Source organism: Mugil cephalus, chromosome 21 (genome assembly GCF_022458985.1).
Source record: "Mugil cephalus isolate CIBA_MC_2020 chromosome 21, CIBA_Mcephalus_1.1, whole genome shotgun sequence".
NCBI classification, from domain to species: domain Eukaryota; kingdom Metazoa; phylum Chordata; class Actinopteri; order Mugiliformes; family Mugilidae; genus Mugil; species Mugil cephalus.
This window is the reverse complement of record NC_061790.1, coordinates 12,697,836-12,715,174: the sequence shown is the minus strand read 5'-3', so window position 1 is coordinate 12,715,174 and position 17,339 is coordinate 12,697,836. Positions and strand designations below refer to the sequence as shown.

The 17,339-nt window shown below is 42.4% G+C and overlaps 2 protein-coding genes across 2 annotated transcripts; both read right to left on the bottom strand.

The window, feature by feature from the left end:
* Window positions 1-1,549: 1,549 nt before the first annotated feature.
* On the bottom strand, window positions 1,550-8,681 carry chga (chromogranin A). The gene is made up of 8 exons (XM_047573627.1): window positions 8,418-8,681; window positions 8,037-8,086; window positions 7,272-7,365; window positions 5,759-5,827; window positions 5,553-5,639; window positions 4,724-5,017; window positions 3,616-4,010; window positions 1,550-2,326 (listed from the first exon to the last, which is right to left on the bottom strand). The coding sequence occupies exons 1-8, from the start codon at window positions 8,461-8,463 to the stop codon at window positions 2,243-2,245; spliced, it is 1,119 nt and encodes a 372-aa protein (XP_047429583.1). The 5' UTR covers window positions 8,464-8,681; the 3' UTR covers window positions 1,550-2,242.
* Window positions 8,682-11,146: 2,465 nt separating this feature from the next.
* On the bottom strand, window positions 11,147-17,296 carry LOC124999095 (phospholipase B1, membrane-associated-like). The gene is made up of 16 exons (XM_047573854.1): window positions 17,092-17,296; window positions 16,779-16,843; window positions 16,291-16,381; window positions 16,132-16,190; window positions 14,739-14,806; window positions 14,529-14,572; window positions 14,302-14,422; window positions 14,047-14,098; window positions 13,860-13,940; window positions 13,714-13,779; window positions 13,542-13,633; window positions 12,989-13,070; window positions 12,769-12,870; window positions 12,483-12,578; window positions 11,760-11,831; window positions 11,147-11,681 (listed from the first exon to the last, which is right to left on the bottom strand). Exons 1-16 carry the CDS (start codon window positions 17,147-17,149, stop codon window positions 11,544-11,546), a joined length of 1,287 nt encoding a protein of 428 aa, XP_047429810.1. The 5' UTR covers window positions 17,150-17,296; the 3' UTR covers window positions 11,147-11,543.
* Window positions 17,297-17,339: the final 43 nt, after the last annotated feature.

The following is a 17,339-nucleotide window of genomic DNA, read 5'->3' as shown; positions in this document are numbered from 1 at the left end:
GCATTTTTCAAAACGATTGTAATTTGAAAGAAGATATTTGAAATGTAATAGTATACTGATAGCAAATCATTTTTACATGTTTTTTCTCTAATTATCAACTCAGGAAAAGGTGGTAAAAATGCAGTCTTAATGTCAAAGAACAGAATGGCTGCTCTGGCCTTTTCAAGTGTCCCTCTACAGCGCTCACCTTTGGAAAAGAGGCCTGATGCAGTCTGATGTCGCCATCTGGTGCCCTTTCCACTTCAACATAATTAATATTTTACAAGATGTGCAGCACTGGAGCAGATTTGTAAAGACAAACTATGTGAATAAGTGAAGGGGTGGGCCAACATGTCTTTGAACAGTCTGTTACAGCTATAATGTATAATAGCCGGCTGAACAGCATAGTTTATTAAATGCTAAATATAACAGATCCAGAAAGCACTGCAATCACTGTCTGAGAGATGTCTCATTAAAAAATAAAAATAAAAAGTAAAATGACTTTTATTTTTTTCCTCTTTTTTTCGGTGATGTACTTCAAACGGTGTGTGATGTTTGAACTGAATTCCTCCTCCTCGCTGTGTTCGCGTCTGCTGACGCGTGTTTGAACATGCAGACGCTTTCATTTTTAACCAGTATCGGTTTTACAGCTATATTGAGCTGAACTTTTCAATTTCATTTTCTCTGCCCACATTGTGTTCTTGACTCATTTCAGTCCGTGTTTGAAGAGCGCTCAACACAATGCCGTCCAAACACGCTCCGAATCTTTACGCGGCATGAGTCTACGAAAAAAACGTTCTGCCAAAAAGAGATCCCCTGTGGCATTATGATAGGAAACGCTCGCAAGATACAGATTTAGAATTGCAAAAAATTAGCTTATGAGTTTGCACAGAAAGTACAAAATTGCTGTAGATGTAAAAATAAAAACGGCCTCACACTGTGTCAGTGTTTAAACAGCAAGTCTGAAACTGAAGTCTATCATTAAGCGCTTTCTTTCATCCGTCAAAGGTTTAAATCCTGCCACAGCAGGATCAGTTTGATTACATATATTAGTGGTGAACTATGGCTGTTATTTACAGAAAACTTGGCATTACTTAGAGGTACCAAATGTATTTTTTCATCACTTTGGCGTCAATAGGCCGCCATATGATTCTACACTAGATCTTTCTTTTTTTGTAGTAACAGTGACGTTGATAATTAATGCTGATGCCATAATCAAGGGTTAAAATGCGTGCTGGAGCTGAATATACTGTGTCAACAGCCTGTGTGTCATGCCGATGATTCACATGGTCAGTTTCATCGCCCACAAACACAAGTGCAAACTGTGTCTACACTCCGAATCAATGTGTATTTGCTCTGAGGCCCCTGGTTCACTATGGATTATATGAGTAAATATGTACAGTAGAGGGAAATGTAAGTAAGTGTACTGAATGAGCTGATTTACCTGACTTTACACAAGTTTTATTCCTCAAGTTCTGTGACAAATTATTAAATTCAAAATTTGTTAGTATTCTGACATTACTACATTGATGCAAATATTACAGGCAATAAAATCCTTTAGACTTCCAGATAAACTATTCAATTTATTTATTTTCTTACATAAACTCAGAAGAACAGATTTAGATTACAACCCAGCCATTTATCTGCTAAAAATGTCCACTTATTGCCTTGGCTTGATTAGAGTCAGCTGTATCTATAACAATAGGTAAGCATCTACAGTATATCTTCTTTTACTTTATGTAAATAAGTGAGCATCCCAGAAATGGCTTTGTACACATATACATGCCGTGACTGTAGAACATCACCTTGGTGGTGTGCGTATACCTGGATTTATCCCTCTGCGTCGTTAACATAATCTGAAAAGCAGGCGATATACATGTGCAGATGTGGAGAGATGATTGTCAGAGAAAATGCAGGAAAAGCTGTCGTCCTTTAGAGACAGAAGTATTTCTTTAGGAATCTTTCCTAAAGTTTTCTCGTTTTCTACGCATGTAAGGATGCACAACACATGTGCATCTGCATGTTGTTAGTGTGCACGTCTAGCTGCAATGAGCACCTAATGTATGCTAGCCTATGTGAGGGACTGGGGGGGAGGGGGGCGGCTGCAGCGGTGTGGCATCCTCGAGAAGAATAGCAAAAGATAAAACCTTGACACACATTCACACGGTCTATCTGTGGAAAACCAGGCAGCTGGTAAAGCGCGGGAGGATGAGGAGGCAGAGGAGGTTGCGGTGTCAGGCTCGTAGCAGTCTCTCTCTCTCTCTCAGCCTCGTCGCATCTCGTGGAGTTTCTGGGCAACGTTTTCGAGCTCCGACTCGATGGCTGCGAGACTTTCAATCTCAGGTTCCTGCAGGTGTAATGAGAGGAAAGAGGGTGAGGAAAATCTCGCCGGCAGTGCAAATGGATGTGTACGCGCGGCCTCCATTTCTCGCTCTCCTAGTTATTAGCGAGAGCACTTTACGTCCAGAATAGTCTCACGTTTGCAACAAATGTGTAACAGTTTGAGCCCCTCTCAGCTGCCACGGTGTAAATAACTTCCTTTGAACGTGTTGCCAATGAACAGATGCAACGCTTTGTATTTCACAAGAGCTAAACAGTATGTTTTTTTTTTCACTTCACACAGTAAAACACAAAAACCTGACTCAGTTTTTAGCAAATATGATAATGATTAAAAATCTTTGCTATGAAAAGATACAAACAGGCATGACTTCATGGTCTTATAGGCACTTAAACAAGTGATGAGATACTACTTTTCCTTTTAGAAGAGCGTCTCTAAATTTGAGGCTATTCTAGCTAGCTTAGCTTAGCTTAGTTCAGCTTAGCTTAGTGGAAAGACCTGTGTAAATGTGTAAAATCATCCAACCCAGTTGTGTCCAAAATATGTCCTTTAGCATCTGTAAAGCTAAACAGTTAGCATGTTTTAGAGTGTTTTAGAGTGTTTAACCTAAATCTTACAGCAATTTCTTCTCTGTACGTAGCAACATACAAGATGTGACATGTTCAAAGATTCGTGTTTATAGGAATTAGTGGGATCTGTTAGCAGAAAGCATAGTGTTCTTAATTATTGATTATATTCAGTGTATAATAACGTGGAACAAAAATAAATTTGTTGTGCTATTGTTAGTTTGTTAGCAGAATGAGTCCTTCACATTTACATAGAAAATGGTCCTCTCTCTATGGTGCACCACCATGTTTCTAAAGTAACGGATAAACTAAACAGTGGATCTGGAGTGGGCTGCTTTGTGTGTGGTTGTATGTGGCAGCAGAGTAATTGCTCCTACATGAAAGGGAGAAGAAAGGGAGTGGTATTAATTGGCTGCTAGATGTCACTAAATTCTAGACGCTGGCCCTTTTATTTCTAAGCTTCAGAGGTGTTGGTAAATTGGCTTTTATCCTTTGCACAGAGTGAGGATAGCTGTTTCTCTCATTTCTAATCATTATGCAAAGCACAACTCAGCAACACGAGTGATTATTTACCCAACAGATAGGACAGCGGTATTGATTTTCTCATTTAATTCTTGGCAAAAAGTTTGCAAGTGTACTTCAAAAAAAAAAAGGGAGAAAATATTCCTTTTAGTGCTGTTGAGAATAATGTTAATACGTTAATGTAGCTTTTAAATGGAGTGGAAAGCACACCTCTGACTTCCTGCTGGCGCTTCCCTCTTCCTCCAACCCTCTCCTGTCCTCTGGCGTCCTTCGAGCAATCATCTGCAGCTCCCTCTCCTCTGGACTCCTGCCTCTTTTCTCCTTCTTCTCTTCCCCCTCCTCTTCCTCTGCGACCTCTTTCGAATGATGAGGCACGTCCTGCTCCTGCTCCTTTACGGCTGCTTTCTTCTTCAGCGGCACAGACTTGGTCCTCTCGGCCCAGTGCTTCGGCCTGCTCCCTCTCTTCATCTCCCCCTCCTCTTCCTCGTTGCCCCCGTGTTGGTGAGATGAGTCGTCGTGCCTCTTAGCCTTCTCCTCCTCGTCTTCGTCGTCAAACCTCTTCGCTTTTAATTTCTTTCTGGGTCTATTTTCTTCAGACTCGTCACCTGGTAATATGAAACATAGAGGTTTATTTTTAATACTGAACCACCTCCACCGCACCACCAACCGAGTCTCCTCCACCATCAGCAAGATTCCACTTTTCATAATGAAATATTTCTGCCAGCTGGCAACGTTGGCCCCCAGTAGTGCTAGCTCCGCTATATGGGAATTAACAGCGTGGCTGGAGAAATCAGATGACTTGGCTGGAGCTGCCTTTGTAGAATAGGTGTGCGTATTTCATTGTAGTCAGAACAATATAGCTGTTAATCTGCTGAGAGTCCCGGAGACAGAAAAAGCTGTGGCTTGATTGATCAGGGGATGATTTCTGACATTATTGCAGCTGTAACCGTGCACACCAGCTCATTTGAATTTTAGAACGTCGAGACACTAAATCATTTCTGTTGTTGTGCTGTCAGCGTGCCAGCCATATTAGCCTCGCTTCCCTGGGGGGAAATGAAATTCATCAACTAGATGGAAGTAGTTCCATCAGTCAGCCGGCCCTGAAGTGACGGGCGGTTTCATTTACAAGGCAGTTTTCCATTTTTATTATTTTGCACACTTCCTATCTTGAGATTCAGATACTTACTTTTAAACAACGTTATATTTCTTAAGACCCGTATGGTTCCTGTCATGTTTTTGTCATTATGTCATTCCTTTTTGCAATTTTAGTATCAAACAGATGAATTACTAACAGCAGTCGCGTGCTCGCCTGTCATACCCTTAGTCTCGTGCTCCTCCTCCGAATTCTCCTGCGAGTTTGCTCTCTTCTCATCATACTCCTTTTCCTCTTCCTGCCTCTTTTCAGCCTTGCCCGCCCTCCACTCATCCACAGGCGCCGAGACGTGACTTCCCGGGTTCTCATCATTTTCCCTCTTCACTTGCATCCCCTCGTCTTCACTGTCCCCGATGCTCTCGTCCTTTTCTTCTTTTTCACCCCCGTTTCCCGCTCTCTTCTTCTGCGACAAGATGGATCTTTCTCCGGGGCCTCCCAGGGCCTCTAGCATGGATCGATCTGGAAACAGGGAGGGGTAGGATTCAGTTCACTAGAAGCGATTGATTTTCCAATGACATTAAAAGAGGGTGCTTACACAAAAGCACTACAGTTTGTTACAGCAGTCAGTCTGTGTCCAAACTGTCAGATTTGTGCATTTTTGATTGATGGATTTGTTCGGCATGTTAGCTTTCCATATTTTTTATCCCTACTGCCGGTTTAATAAAATACCACTGCTGTACTTTTTCCTTTCACGACACTTTCCAACAGTGTGATATACCAGAAATCTGACACTGACTTAAAAAACAAACAAAACAGCGCTGTCAGGTGGAAGGCCTTCATGTATGTCCTGATTCAATCCACAGAAAACACTGGAGGATTAAAAATTCAGCTCAGCACTTTTCCCTCTGTTTCTCTGCGCTGCTTTGCTGAAATCTCAAATCTGAAATAATGGAGGTAATACATCATTTTGACACCTGGTGCGTTTTCAGATTTTGAAAAGATATTCCCCAGAATGGAACAAAAACAAATCCAAACAAGTGGAAAACAAATTCACCAGCAACACCGTCTGTAGTCTGTAGAGTAGTCATGGTTGGGGTGGGTGTACCAGCGTCTCCCTGCGGCTCCGCTCTCTCTTCATCACCTGAAATTAAAACAAAAGCATCACATGCTTTCTATCAACCCCATCTTTCGCGTCTTGGATATAAGAAAGCGTATTCATCACTGGGACAAACATTGGCTCTGAGTAATCTGGTGACTCACCTTGCACTGCGATCTGCTGCAGCTCCTTCAGAAAGTTGTGGTGACGAAGAATAGTAACAAGCCTGTCATCTGCACACACACACACACACACATACAGACACGCTTTAAAATGAGAGCACATACAGTAAGCATCCCACTACAGACGGAAAAAAAAAATAAAAAATAGATCCTGATCCCGCAGGGGGTAAAACACAGGTACACGTCTTTACCCTTCACTTTTTCATAGCATTCAGCGATTTGCTTTGTGGAGTCATCAGAGTTAATTGCCTTGAAATTTACTGCTTTCAAAGTGAGAGGACAATTAATCATTTGGCTCAACGGAGACTCCCCCAGTGATTTAACAGCACCAGTGAACACTGGACTTTCTGCTGACCCACAAACAGCACTGCAAACTGTATGCAGCAGCAGTAGTACGAGGCTGCACTGTGCTCTTGTATCATTATTTGGTCTTTCTTTTCCCGTTTCCTCCCTTTCACTCCCTCTCTCTTCTTTTTCTGTCCCTGTGGTGGTGTACAGTTTCCCACTCTCACTCCCCACTCAGTAACTCGATGAGTAATGCTCAGATTGATTTTTTTTTTTTTTTTTTTTTTTTTTTACAACAAGGACAGCATCAAGGTAAAACACTAGCTATGAAACTGAATACTGAATCTTCACTGATGACCCTGCTGCTCATAATCATCTGCATTTCTTTTTTCACCCGGCAGTCACCGGAAGAATCCATTAACATTATGATGAAGCCAACTGTGATGAAATGGCTGAGTGTGTAGTGGATCGATAGGTGAATGTGGTCAGAGTAAAACTTCTCGAACCGTACAGTTTAAACTTTACAAAAGTGGCCTTAGCTACATAACAATGTTACCAAAATTGTTTCAATTTGGAGAATGTGGGAAATAAAGCATTTTTATTAGATATTCCACATGAATATGTACAAACTGTGCTCCAAAGACAATCGAAGACAATAGTATCATCTTTTAGTCAAAACAATGTGTAGATAACTTTTTTAAAAATGCAAATACATAGAGTAGAAATCCTGGGTTTTATTAAGAAACTAAGTACAAGATATTTTTAAGCGTGCTATTAAATTTACTATTATTAAACTCATCCATAAATGTGTGCGTACCCAGGCTTTATGACATTCCCATGGTTTGAGTCTTGTTCTGTAGTATTTTCTTGCTGTGTGTATTTATGCAAAGGCAAAAGAAATCTAGTTTGGGCTATAAACACTATAAAATAAACATAAAAGGAATATCAATAAAATATTTTGTCTTTAAAATGCATCATCGGTTGTATTAATTATGTTAACATTATTATCTTTTTATGGGGCAAAGAACCATATTTGGTAACTTCAGCACAGATTATAAATTGCGTCCCTGAAAATTTCTCAAAAGGCCCTACAATAACACACTGGGGTTGAACTTTTGAATTTCCAAGGATTTCAGTGAGTGGGTTAAACTGAGGCTGTATCGTAGCCAGTTCATTTCACCAGTGTTGACCACCCGTCCCTTTTCCTCACCTGTTTTCAGCGTGACCAAACACTCCTGACTGACGGGCACGGGGCGTGGCCTTGAGAGCACATCCGCCAACGCCTCCACGATGCATTTCATGACCTGTGGACACAACACAACACCGCAGATGCAGAACCAGTCTCCAAAAAACTCAAGCACAATCCAAATTAATTAAGCGTGTGCTGCTTTTGGGATGTCACTCTTGTGCCTACTAATTGAAAGAAACTCTTTAGATTAAAGACCAAAATCCTTTCAACTGCCGTTGTCCCTTTGGTGTCAAACCAGTGACGACTTTGATTATGATGAGGATTTTTTTTTTTTTTTTTGCTCCTGGCTCACAGACCACTGGGTTATTCAGTGACTCACAAAATGCATCTTTTTCTTTTTCCCAAAGTCTACATTAACCCCTTCATATTATCTCCAAATAATTTTCTAGAAACTACTCTCCATCTCTCTCTCTCTCTTCATCTCACTCTCTGAAATAGATATCGCCAAATCTGGCAGGTCAAGGATTCTCAGTTGCTCACAAATTTTTATCTATTGATTTTACCGAAGTCAAACACAGCCCGACCCCAGTGGAGTAGGGTCTCAAATGAGTTAAATTGCCCGGACTGAGCATTTTTAAATCACTGCTTGACTTTGGAATATGACAAGCAGAAGGAGCAGGGACGCTCAAATTGGGAAATTTAGAAGGTTTACATTACAAATAGGCATCCTCATGTATCACTGCCGTTTCTAGTGGCAATGGCACAAAACAATAAGACGGTGCTTACCTTCACGTCGTCATTCTCCAGCTGACTTGAAGTCACCGGCAATGACTGAACTGTAAGAAAAGCAGGAAAAGAACGAGATGTATCATTATTTCTTTGTCTTATTATTATTTTTTTTTAAATATTTAAATAACCCCCGAGCTCTACGATTCTCCTCTCTATCTGTGTTACTATGCCAGTTTTAGAGACGAGACTAAATGTGCCAAAGGTGCAGGTGAATTCACTCCATCCTTCGCTGCAATTAAAGACGCGTTGGTCGCTGTCCTTGGTGCTGAACCCTGACAGTCACATCTCTACGTGCAGATTTATCTCAGCAGAAAACACTCTGCCAAGCAATCACTGAACTTCAGCAGCGTTTTTTTTTCTTTTCTTCTTTTTTCTTACCGCAGTTGGACAGTATTGTCAGAAGGAACAGTCCTTTCCCGATCATGTTTGGAAACGCATCCAAGCTCTCCGGGAACAAAAGAAAAAAAGCGAGGTTTATATCAGAAGATTAGATTTCTCCTCCTTTTAAAACGGACGTCAGTGCTTCACGGACGCATTCTGAGCAAAACTTCGCCGTCTTTTCGCTCTTTCCGGAGAGCTAAATTCACTGCTGCATCGGTGAACCGACTGCCTGATCTCTCCTCCAAGACCTCGCCGCAACAGCAACCTTTTATAGGACGAGGTGGAGGGAGGAAATGACATCATCCTGGGGCAAATGAGCGCTATTATACCTGATGAGCGGTTGTCAGGGTGTGTACAGGTCCAGGGAGGCTCAGGTATGGAAGTGGACTGGCTTCTGCTAAAGTGTGAGCTTTCATCCTACCACTGCACGAGTTACATCTCTCCCACGAGAAACCTTTCTTTAAAACACAAAACACAAACAAAAGATGAAACCAGAAATTCTGTATGCAAAATGGCTTTATAATACATATACATTATACGTATAATGAATTATGAGTAAATACGCAGGTGCTGTCTCCACAGTGCTCTGTTCCCATACAGGACAAAGCAGCAATCATACTGTATTCACCGTCTCTCAGCTTCCTGAATGTGTTGCTAGGTGACAGCTTATTAAAAATGACTGCTATCACTGTCAGTGGCCATTTTGATTATGTCAGCAGGTGGACTGAGTGTAATTAGTATTTAAAGTTTTCACATTTTACAATGCACAGTTTATTCTACACATCAATGAAAACATAAAGCACAGATCAAGACGTATCGTATGTGAAGCTACAAAATGTGTTAATATCGACAACAGCAAAGAACTACACTTATTACTTACTAAATAGCTGACATGATCATTTTGGAAAGGGTAGGGAAAATCCAGAAATTCATCTATTAAAGAATGTTCACTTTTTCTCAATTTAATCCACCATCAAATTAGACTGAACCCACTGACAATGGGTTTCATCGCCTTCCCTCACAATCCAACAGTAGCTTTTCTCATGCACTCGTACAATGCTTAAACATTAGGTCCTCTAGAGAAAACTAATGCATTCTAATATAACAGTCCAGCACTAGCACTACACCCCCCTTCATGACTCTCCTATGTTGAGTTCATATTGAAATATTGTATCGTACCTGGCAATTCAACTGTATGAACATTTAGGAGGACGGAGTTTGTTGTGCTGTTTAACTGATGGATCCTCTGACTTCTCACCAGCTGGTGAAAGAGCTAATTCAGTCTGAATATTTCAGCATCTACTGGAAGGACTGGCATAAATCTTGACATGACTTGATAGCTAGGATGGCTGCTTGCACAGCCATTGTGTTATCATTTTAATTTACCCCAAACTTAATTCGTAAACAAATGCTTAGCATCTGCCAGAGCTAGACTTTGTACTTTTACTGGCTACCATGTTAACATATATACAGCTCCGATTGTGAACATTATTCCTGTGTTAACATTTAGCTCAGACTCTTGTTTTCAAACTTGTGCCCAGTCATAAATATCTACATGACCCTTTTGTCTTTTATTTTATCACAGTTATGTCACATGTACAAACTGGACTGAGCGGCTGGATGTGCGCTCCGTGTCACATCTAACCAAATCAAACAAAGATACCACTGAATGATCTTTACAGTAGCATCACATGACTATTTATGAAGAGCAGATGTATACACTATGGGACATCTGAAAACTGTTTGCTCCCAGATGCACACGGGGCCATTTTCTCTTTTGTTAGTGACACATTCATTAAAACAAACCACAAAGAGGTTTCCAATGTGGGTACTGGTCTGTTTGCTGTTTCAAATTTCGTCCCGCACCGTCCACGGAGATCCCAGAGATCTCATTATGCTTTCAGGGGAGACAATAAGGGCTGATCTGCGTCAGAGATGGCTCCGTATTTGTCTTGCACAAACTGGCGTTGGCTTTGTTTAAACATGAAGAGGGTTTTCTTTGAATACGGGTCATTATGAAATCCGACTGACGGGGACTAATTGAAATTCATCCGGCTGAAACGACCCGTGTTGAGCACATACTATACGGTTTTCTTTTCCACTCAGGGTGGAAATTATGATTTCTGAGCAAACCCTGGTAACCTGAGATGAGCTTAATATAGCTTCCACTTATCTTTGTGATTGTATTATTAAACAGAGTCAGTATATTCTGCGCTGTATGCTCTGTTTTGCCATAAAGCAGCAATATATGAAAGTTATCTGCTGAGGGTGATTATATATGAGTGATGATGTGTAAGTGTATAACTATAGCTCATCATTCAGTAGCATGTATAGTCCGACATTTAGTGTTTTTATTCAGGGGGCTGGCTTACGTTCCCCCTTTTAGAGCTCAGTGCATCACACTGCAGGTAGTGGATGACAGAGAAGTCTAAGTGGGGCAGCAGCAGCCTGGAGATCTGAGACTTAATCCTCTCCAGTTTGAAAAGTCAAAGCTGTCTGGGGAAATCTACAGTGGATAATACGAATGACAAATTTCCATCTTTAAATCTTTTCACCGAGCAGATCAAGGCTCTCAAGCTGGGCCTGTCAGTGCGACTCCACATGTAATCTGCATTTAGTTGTGAATGTGAGCTAAGTCAACCTCGCTTTGCTGCAATCACAAAACTTTACCTGAATATGTTTCCAGGACTGACGCTTGTACGAGAGAGAGAGAGAGAGACACTCACTTAGATGTTAAATAGTTTAATACTTTATGTCCTGTATGAATGTAGAAATGTCACAACTTTATACATTCCTAATTACGACTCCTGCAAACCTTTCATTAAAAATACATGTAAGCTATCAGCCTAGAGTGTGGTCTACCTGGTGAATCATTGCAGCGTATGGATGACTAAAGAAATCTCTGAAGAACAATACAAAACTCCCTACTGAAGAGCAGCCGTCATGTTGCTGCTCACCAGCAACAACCTTCAACAGCCTCTGAATATCTGCGCGTGTCACTTTCCCCACGTGTGAAACCCGCGGCATTTTCCTCCCTCCTGCTGGAATTCGAGGCCGCGGGGATTTGAAGCTGCAGATCGGCTCAAGGGCTCCTCGTGGCCGTGGAACGACGGATGGCGAAAACTACACGAATCCGAGGTGTGATGACGCCGTAAGGAGCGAGAGCAGAAGGAGGATGGCTGCAAGTGAAGGGGCGTCAGGCCGAAGGGCGGGCTGGCCGGACCTGGCTCCGCTCGGCCGGGTGAAGATGTACGGGTGCTCCTACGCGTGGGACACAGAATCAACAGATGATGCTTGATTTCTATTCCATGCTATAATGTCTATTTTACTCAGTCTTACCATAGGTGGACAGATGAGACTGATGGGGTCGGAGAAGCTGCTCACCATCAACTTTCCTCCCTCTGGCTGGAACTGTGAGCACAGCAAGGAGATGCGGAGACATTCATTTGTTGCATCAATGAGTGTTTTCAACCTGGTCCCTGTTCCCAAACCCTTCTGGGTCTAAATAATTAATAACATGTTTGCAATCCGTCCCGGCTGCAACGACACACTCTAGTATTTTCTCTTCATCCCGAAGCTATGGCACGGCCAGAAACGCATGGATTCCTTAAAGGCAGTCCAATTAAATGAGTGTTTTGTTAAGCGGAAACAGCCGACCGCCGCTTATCAAATGTATCAACCTTTATCAACCTAACACCTAAACTGGCAACTGCGAAACAGGCGCAGTGTAATCAAAATCAAATGGGGCATTTGTGTTAAGTCCTCTAAAAGTGTGTTGTCTTTCAACAGTGGACCAATTTAAAACTTTTGTTCCATTTAATCATTTAGACCCAAATAGACGGAAAAGACCTGAGGTTTAAAAATACCACATTTATCTTTTAAGTTGTTATCTGATCCCTTCCAGCATGAAACAATACGTACTGTAGCTATAACTATGCTCACCTTTCCTTTATAAATACAATATAAATTACCCACCTACACCTTTCCCTCTTACATAAGTCATCATAATACATCCTTTTGTCACGCAGCATTACATTTCTCTACACAATAGTCACTATTCACCATGTTGTTCCAGAGTCCCTTGGCCAGCTCCTCGTGTCCCTTTATGGTGAAGTGGAAGCAGTCGTGAGTGAAGAAGGTCATATCAATCCTCCCGTTCTGCTCAAAAAGACGAGACACACGCTGAAGTGCATTACGTGACTGCTAAGGCCAGAAAAGCTGCGGCTGTCACACCAGGGATCAGTGATTCAAGCTCGCCGTGCAATTATTTCACACTGATTCATCTCCTGGAAGCAGACAGCGGAGCCACGACGGCGTGTGATGCGGCCCGCGGTGCGAGGTGGATTACCGAGAGGCGGGGAGGGTCGGCGTGTTTCAGGAAGGGCTGGAGAACAACGGCGAAGTCGCCCTTGAAGAAGCGGTTGCCGGACAGCAGCTCCTCGAGCCTTTTCTGTGGATGAAAGCAACGCGCAAATCCATTCATCTGCCCCTTTTTCCTTTCACAATAATGACACAATAAATGGACATAAACACGTTTTTAAGAGGCGACGGTAAGAGGTTTGTGGCACCTGGAACTCCAGATTGACCTCCACCAGCTCCCGCAGCTCAGGAGACCTGGCTTCTGGCTCTATCAGGCACGAGCAGAAAGATCTGATTCAGAGAAAGAAAGGAAAAAAAAATGAAAGAACTGTGCACATGAATAAAAACATTGTAAGACTCCTGCCTGTCATTTATTTATGAACTGAAGCGGATGACGAGCACAAAAGGGAACAGGACCACCAGCCAAGAACACGTTCAGTGCTGCATCTGCAGGCTTGTTCTACTTATTCTTTAAAGATCCTCTCCAGAACAGAGTTCTGCGTAGTTTGAGGTTTCTCCTTCGTATTATTATTTTATTGTTTACTTGGGTTTGGTTTCTCATTTTAGTTTTTATTCTTTTTTGGTTGTTTCTGTTTCTCTAAATTAAAATACGTGACTGGAGCAAGGTAATGTCCTAGTTTCGATAATCACACACAGAAATCCTTCCTTATTCGTGTGATTAGAGCTAAATCTCTCCTGTGCGTGTTTCTTTTATGTACACTGTATTTCTAGTTTTAATTTTCTGATTTAGACGGTCCCCACCTCTGGAGCAGGCACCCCGGCGTGGGCTTCTGCACCTCCCTCAGAGTCTCCATGGGCAGGATCTGCACCACGTTGACGATCATGCGGGGAACCTGAGGCACAGCGTGGAGTGAATTCAAGCGCCACGCGGTGAGCAAAGCACGCCCGGTTGTTTCCCGTCGTTTTACTTTACCTCATTGAAGAGCATCTCCAGTGAGACCGACATGTAGTGGATGAAGTTATCCACTGAGAAAAGAGCCTGGAAAGAACACGGTTCGTGATCTGTCAGAGGGCGAGACAAACCTTTCTGTTCTGAACTAAAGGAAAGGGAGGACAGACCTTATCCTTGCAGTAATCACAGATGTCATTCATGCCCATGAGGATGGTCAAAAGCTTCCAGTCCTCCTCAAAGTTCAGACCCTAAGGGAAGACGCAACACAGGGGGGTTCGGAAAGAAAAGGCGAGACTGCTTAATTCTATCGTCTCTCTGTTGTTGCACATCAGAGAAAGCGAGGCGTGACCGTACCTCATAACCCCTCAGTGTGTCGATCAAATGTCTCGTCTGGCTGGGGAGGTTGCTGGGAATGAAAGAATAACATGTTTCTAAATGTCAGTTTGAAATAAAAGAGGAAAAGCTTGAGAACTGTGATTTTGCATTAAGCTAAAACAACATCAAATCGAAAGCTTGTGACATTAAATGGAAATTATCCCACTGCATTAGACATGGCTGATCATTTCATTGTTTCTCAGTCATTACAAACGGTGCTGCACAAGCTCTCACAAGGTGTTGTGTCCCGTCACGGCCAGGTTGAAGCCTGTTTCGCTGATGTGAGCCTGCATCCCGTGGATTGTCTTTCCAGGAGCGGCACCGAGCACAGCGGGGTTGAACAGCTTGATAATGTCTAAAAGGCGCAGGGAGAAAAATGATGCAAAGCACGTGTGCTTTGGTTTAGTTTCTTTTGAGAATAACGACAGAGAAAAGCTCAAATATCCCCTGTGACACCTTACTTGCCAAAGTGATGACATCTTGAAATGTCCCATAGCCGCCAATACTGCAAAGAGAGAATTTAAATTTGTTATTTTGACGACAAAACCCAGGGCAACCTTTCACAGTGTCATCTACTGTATAGTTAGATCTATAGAGTGTGTAGGAGCCCACAGCACTGGTATTATCAGTGTGACAGATTCACGGCAAGTTTCACGCATGATTCCTGTCACCTCCATGACACGTGGCGGAACTCAATAGGAATCCCAAGGACAGTGGTGGCGTTAGCTCCTATGCCCGTCTGAAAAGGAAGGCAACAACATGAGATCTTTACGTTTAACCCATGTGGGACCAAATTTTAATCAAATAAAACATTTTAATGTAACTACATTAATATACGCTCACAGGCCACTTTATTAGGTACATCTTGCTTTTGCCTTCAGAGCTGCCTCATTCTTCGTGTCATACTTTCAACAAGGTGTTGGAAACATTCCTCTGTTATTTTGGTCCATATTGACATGATAACATCACACAGTTGCTGCAGATTTGTCGACTGCACATCTATGATGCGAATCTCCTGTTCCATCACATCCCAAAGGTGATGGTCTATTGGATTGAGATCTGGTGACTGTGGAGGTCATTGGAGTACAGTGAACTCATTGTCATGTTCAAGAAACCAGTTTGAGCTTTGTGACATGGTGCATTATCCTGCTGGAATAGAGACTCGTCAGACCAGGCAACGTTTTTCCAATGTTCTATTGTCCAGTGTCGGTGAGCCTGTGTGAACTGTAGTCTTAGTTTCCTGTTCTTAGCTGACCTGTTCTGCTGCTGTAGCCCATTTTCTTCAAGGTTCAATGTCTTGTGCGTTCAGAGATGGTATTCTGTATTCCTTGGTTGTAACAAGTGTCAGTCAGTTTGCCCAGTCTCCTCTGACCTCTCAGGTCAACAAGGCATTTTCGTCCACTGCTACTTGCTGGATATTTTCTCTCTTTTTTTTTTGTAAACCCTAGAGATGGTTGCGTGTGAAAATCCCAGTAGATCAGCAGTTTCTGAAATACTCAGACCAGCCCGTCTGGCACCAACAACCACACCACGTTCAAAGTCACTTAAATCCCCTTTCTTCTCCATTCTGATGCTCAGTTCGAACTTCAGCAAGTTGTCTTGATCACCTCAACATGCCTAAATGTATTGCATTCCAGCCATGTAATTGGCTGACTAACTATTCGTGTACAAGCAATTGAACAGGTGTACCTAATAAAGTGGCCAGTATTTGGATCATATATACAGCTTCAAACTTCTATTAGAGCAGCGACTGCTCTGTAGACACTGAGTAAATAAAGTTTTATGTACTGTAGCTGATAAACAGATCATTTTTGTGGCACATCAAATTAGTGTGATGATTATCAGGAGTCAAGTTAATCATGGCTTCACTAAATGATTTGTTCCCTTTTCATAAAGTGTAAGCTGATTATAACTGAGGTGAACGATGCACTTCCGATCCCATTAATTCATCCTTGTTTAACCTCACCGCACAAATGTACCGTGTGCAACGCAAAACAGACCATCAAACTATAGATATTTCTGCGAAATACACCACATTAAAAACAAAACAGTAAATAGACCTACTGTCAGAGAGTCCCCCAAGGCAGCGATCACTTTGATATCGGCCGCCTTCACAAATTCAACTTAACCAAAGGCAGAGAGGAAGGAAGGAAGGACAGAGAATGAGTCAGTTGAATCCAACAGCTGATTCGATGTTAATGGTTCTGTGTGACCTGGACAGACCTGAGGAGGGGACGGACGGTGAAGGGCTCATGTCAGGACACTGGAACGCGGGATGCTTGAAGCTCACCGGTCGGGTTTTCTCTGGAAACTCCTGAGCAGGGGAGAGGAGGCTGACAGATCATAACCAGTCTCTCATTCTCTGGTACTGACGATGTTTATATTAAGTGACCAATAAGAGGTAGATTTGTTTGTGTCTTCTTATTCAGTTTGACTGCATTTTTATCAACTCAGTGACCATTTACTTTGCCTTCAGCCTTTTAGCTTGTTCTGCTCACGTTGCCACTTCAATATAACACATCTCTAAAACTTAAATCTGTTTTAAACCATTACAAGATGTTATTTGTTTCATTTTCATTAAATCAGTCCACAACTTCACACACAAGTTCACTTCCCTGTAACAAAATGTGATCTAGTGGCGTTAGCGTTAGATTCTTGACCTTTTCCAGCATCTTAACATCAACGTTATCACGTTCAGTCATAAAACATACCTTGTTGAGGGCCTCCTTGCTGTAGTGTCGTATCCCCTCTTCATACTCCCACCACCAGTCGTTGCCTTTAAGAGAGCGGCCGTTTCCAAAGTAGTTGAAAAGTGTCAAATGAGTCTCTCTTTAATCCACTAAATAAGAACATTTCCAGTTCACTACGCTCCGCGTATATAGAGGTACGCCGCATGTTCTTCAATACACCCGCGTATCGTTTGCATAAACAACATAAAGGCCCTGTTTTAGAGGCTGTTGTAACAATAAATGTAGGCTCACTGGCTCACATGTGACCTGCCCCTCTGCTTGTTCTAGCACTTACCTTTGACAGAGCAGGACGCGAGCACACATGTTGCCACGGCGATGCAAAGCCACTCCATAGTGGTGCGTATGGGCCAGTCAATGGGTCGCCCATGCACACCGCACAATGTGATGCTCACTTTGCAGAGCGCTGTCACTTTGTCTCGCCCACGCTCAAAGAGCTGAGCGACAAACGGCGGGTCCAATGAGAGTCGGCCAATGTCAGCAACACAATGATGATAATAATACGAGAGGGTTTTAAAGAGAAGC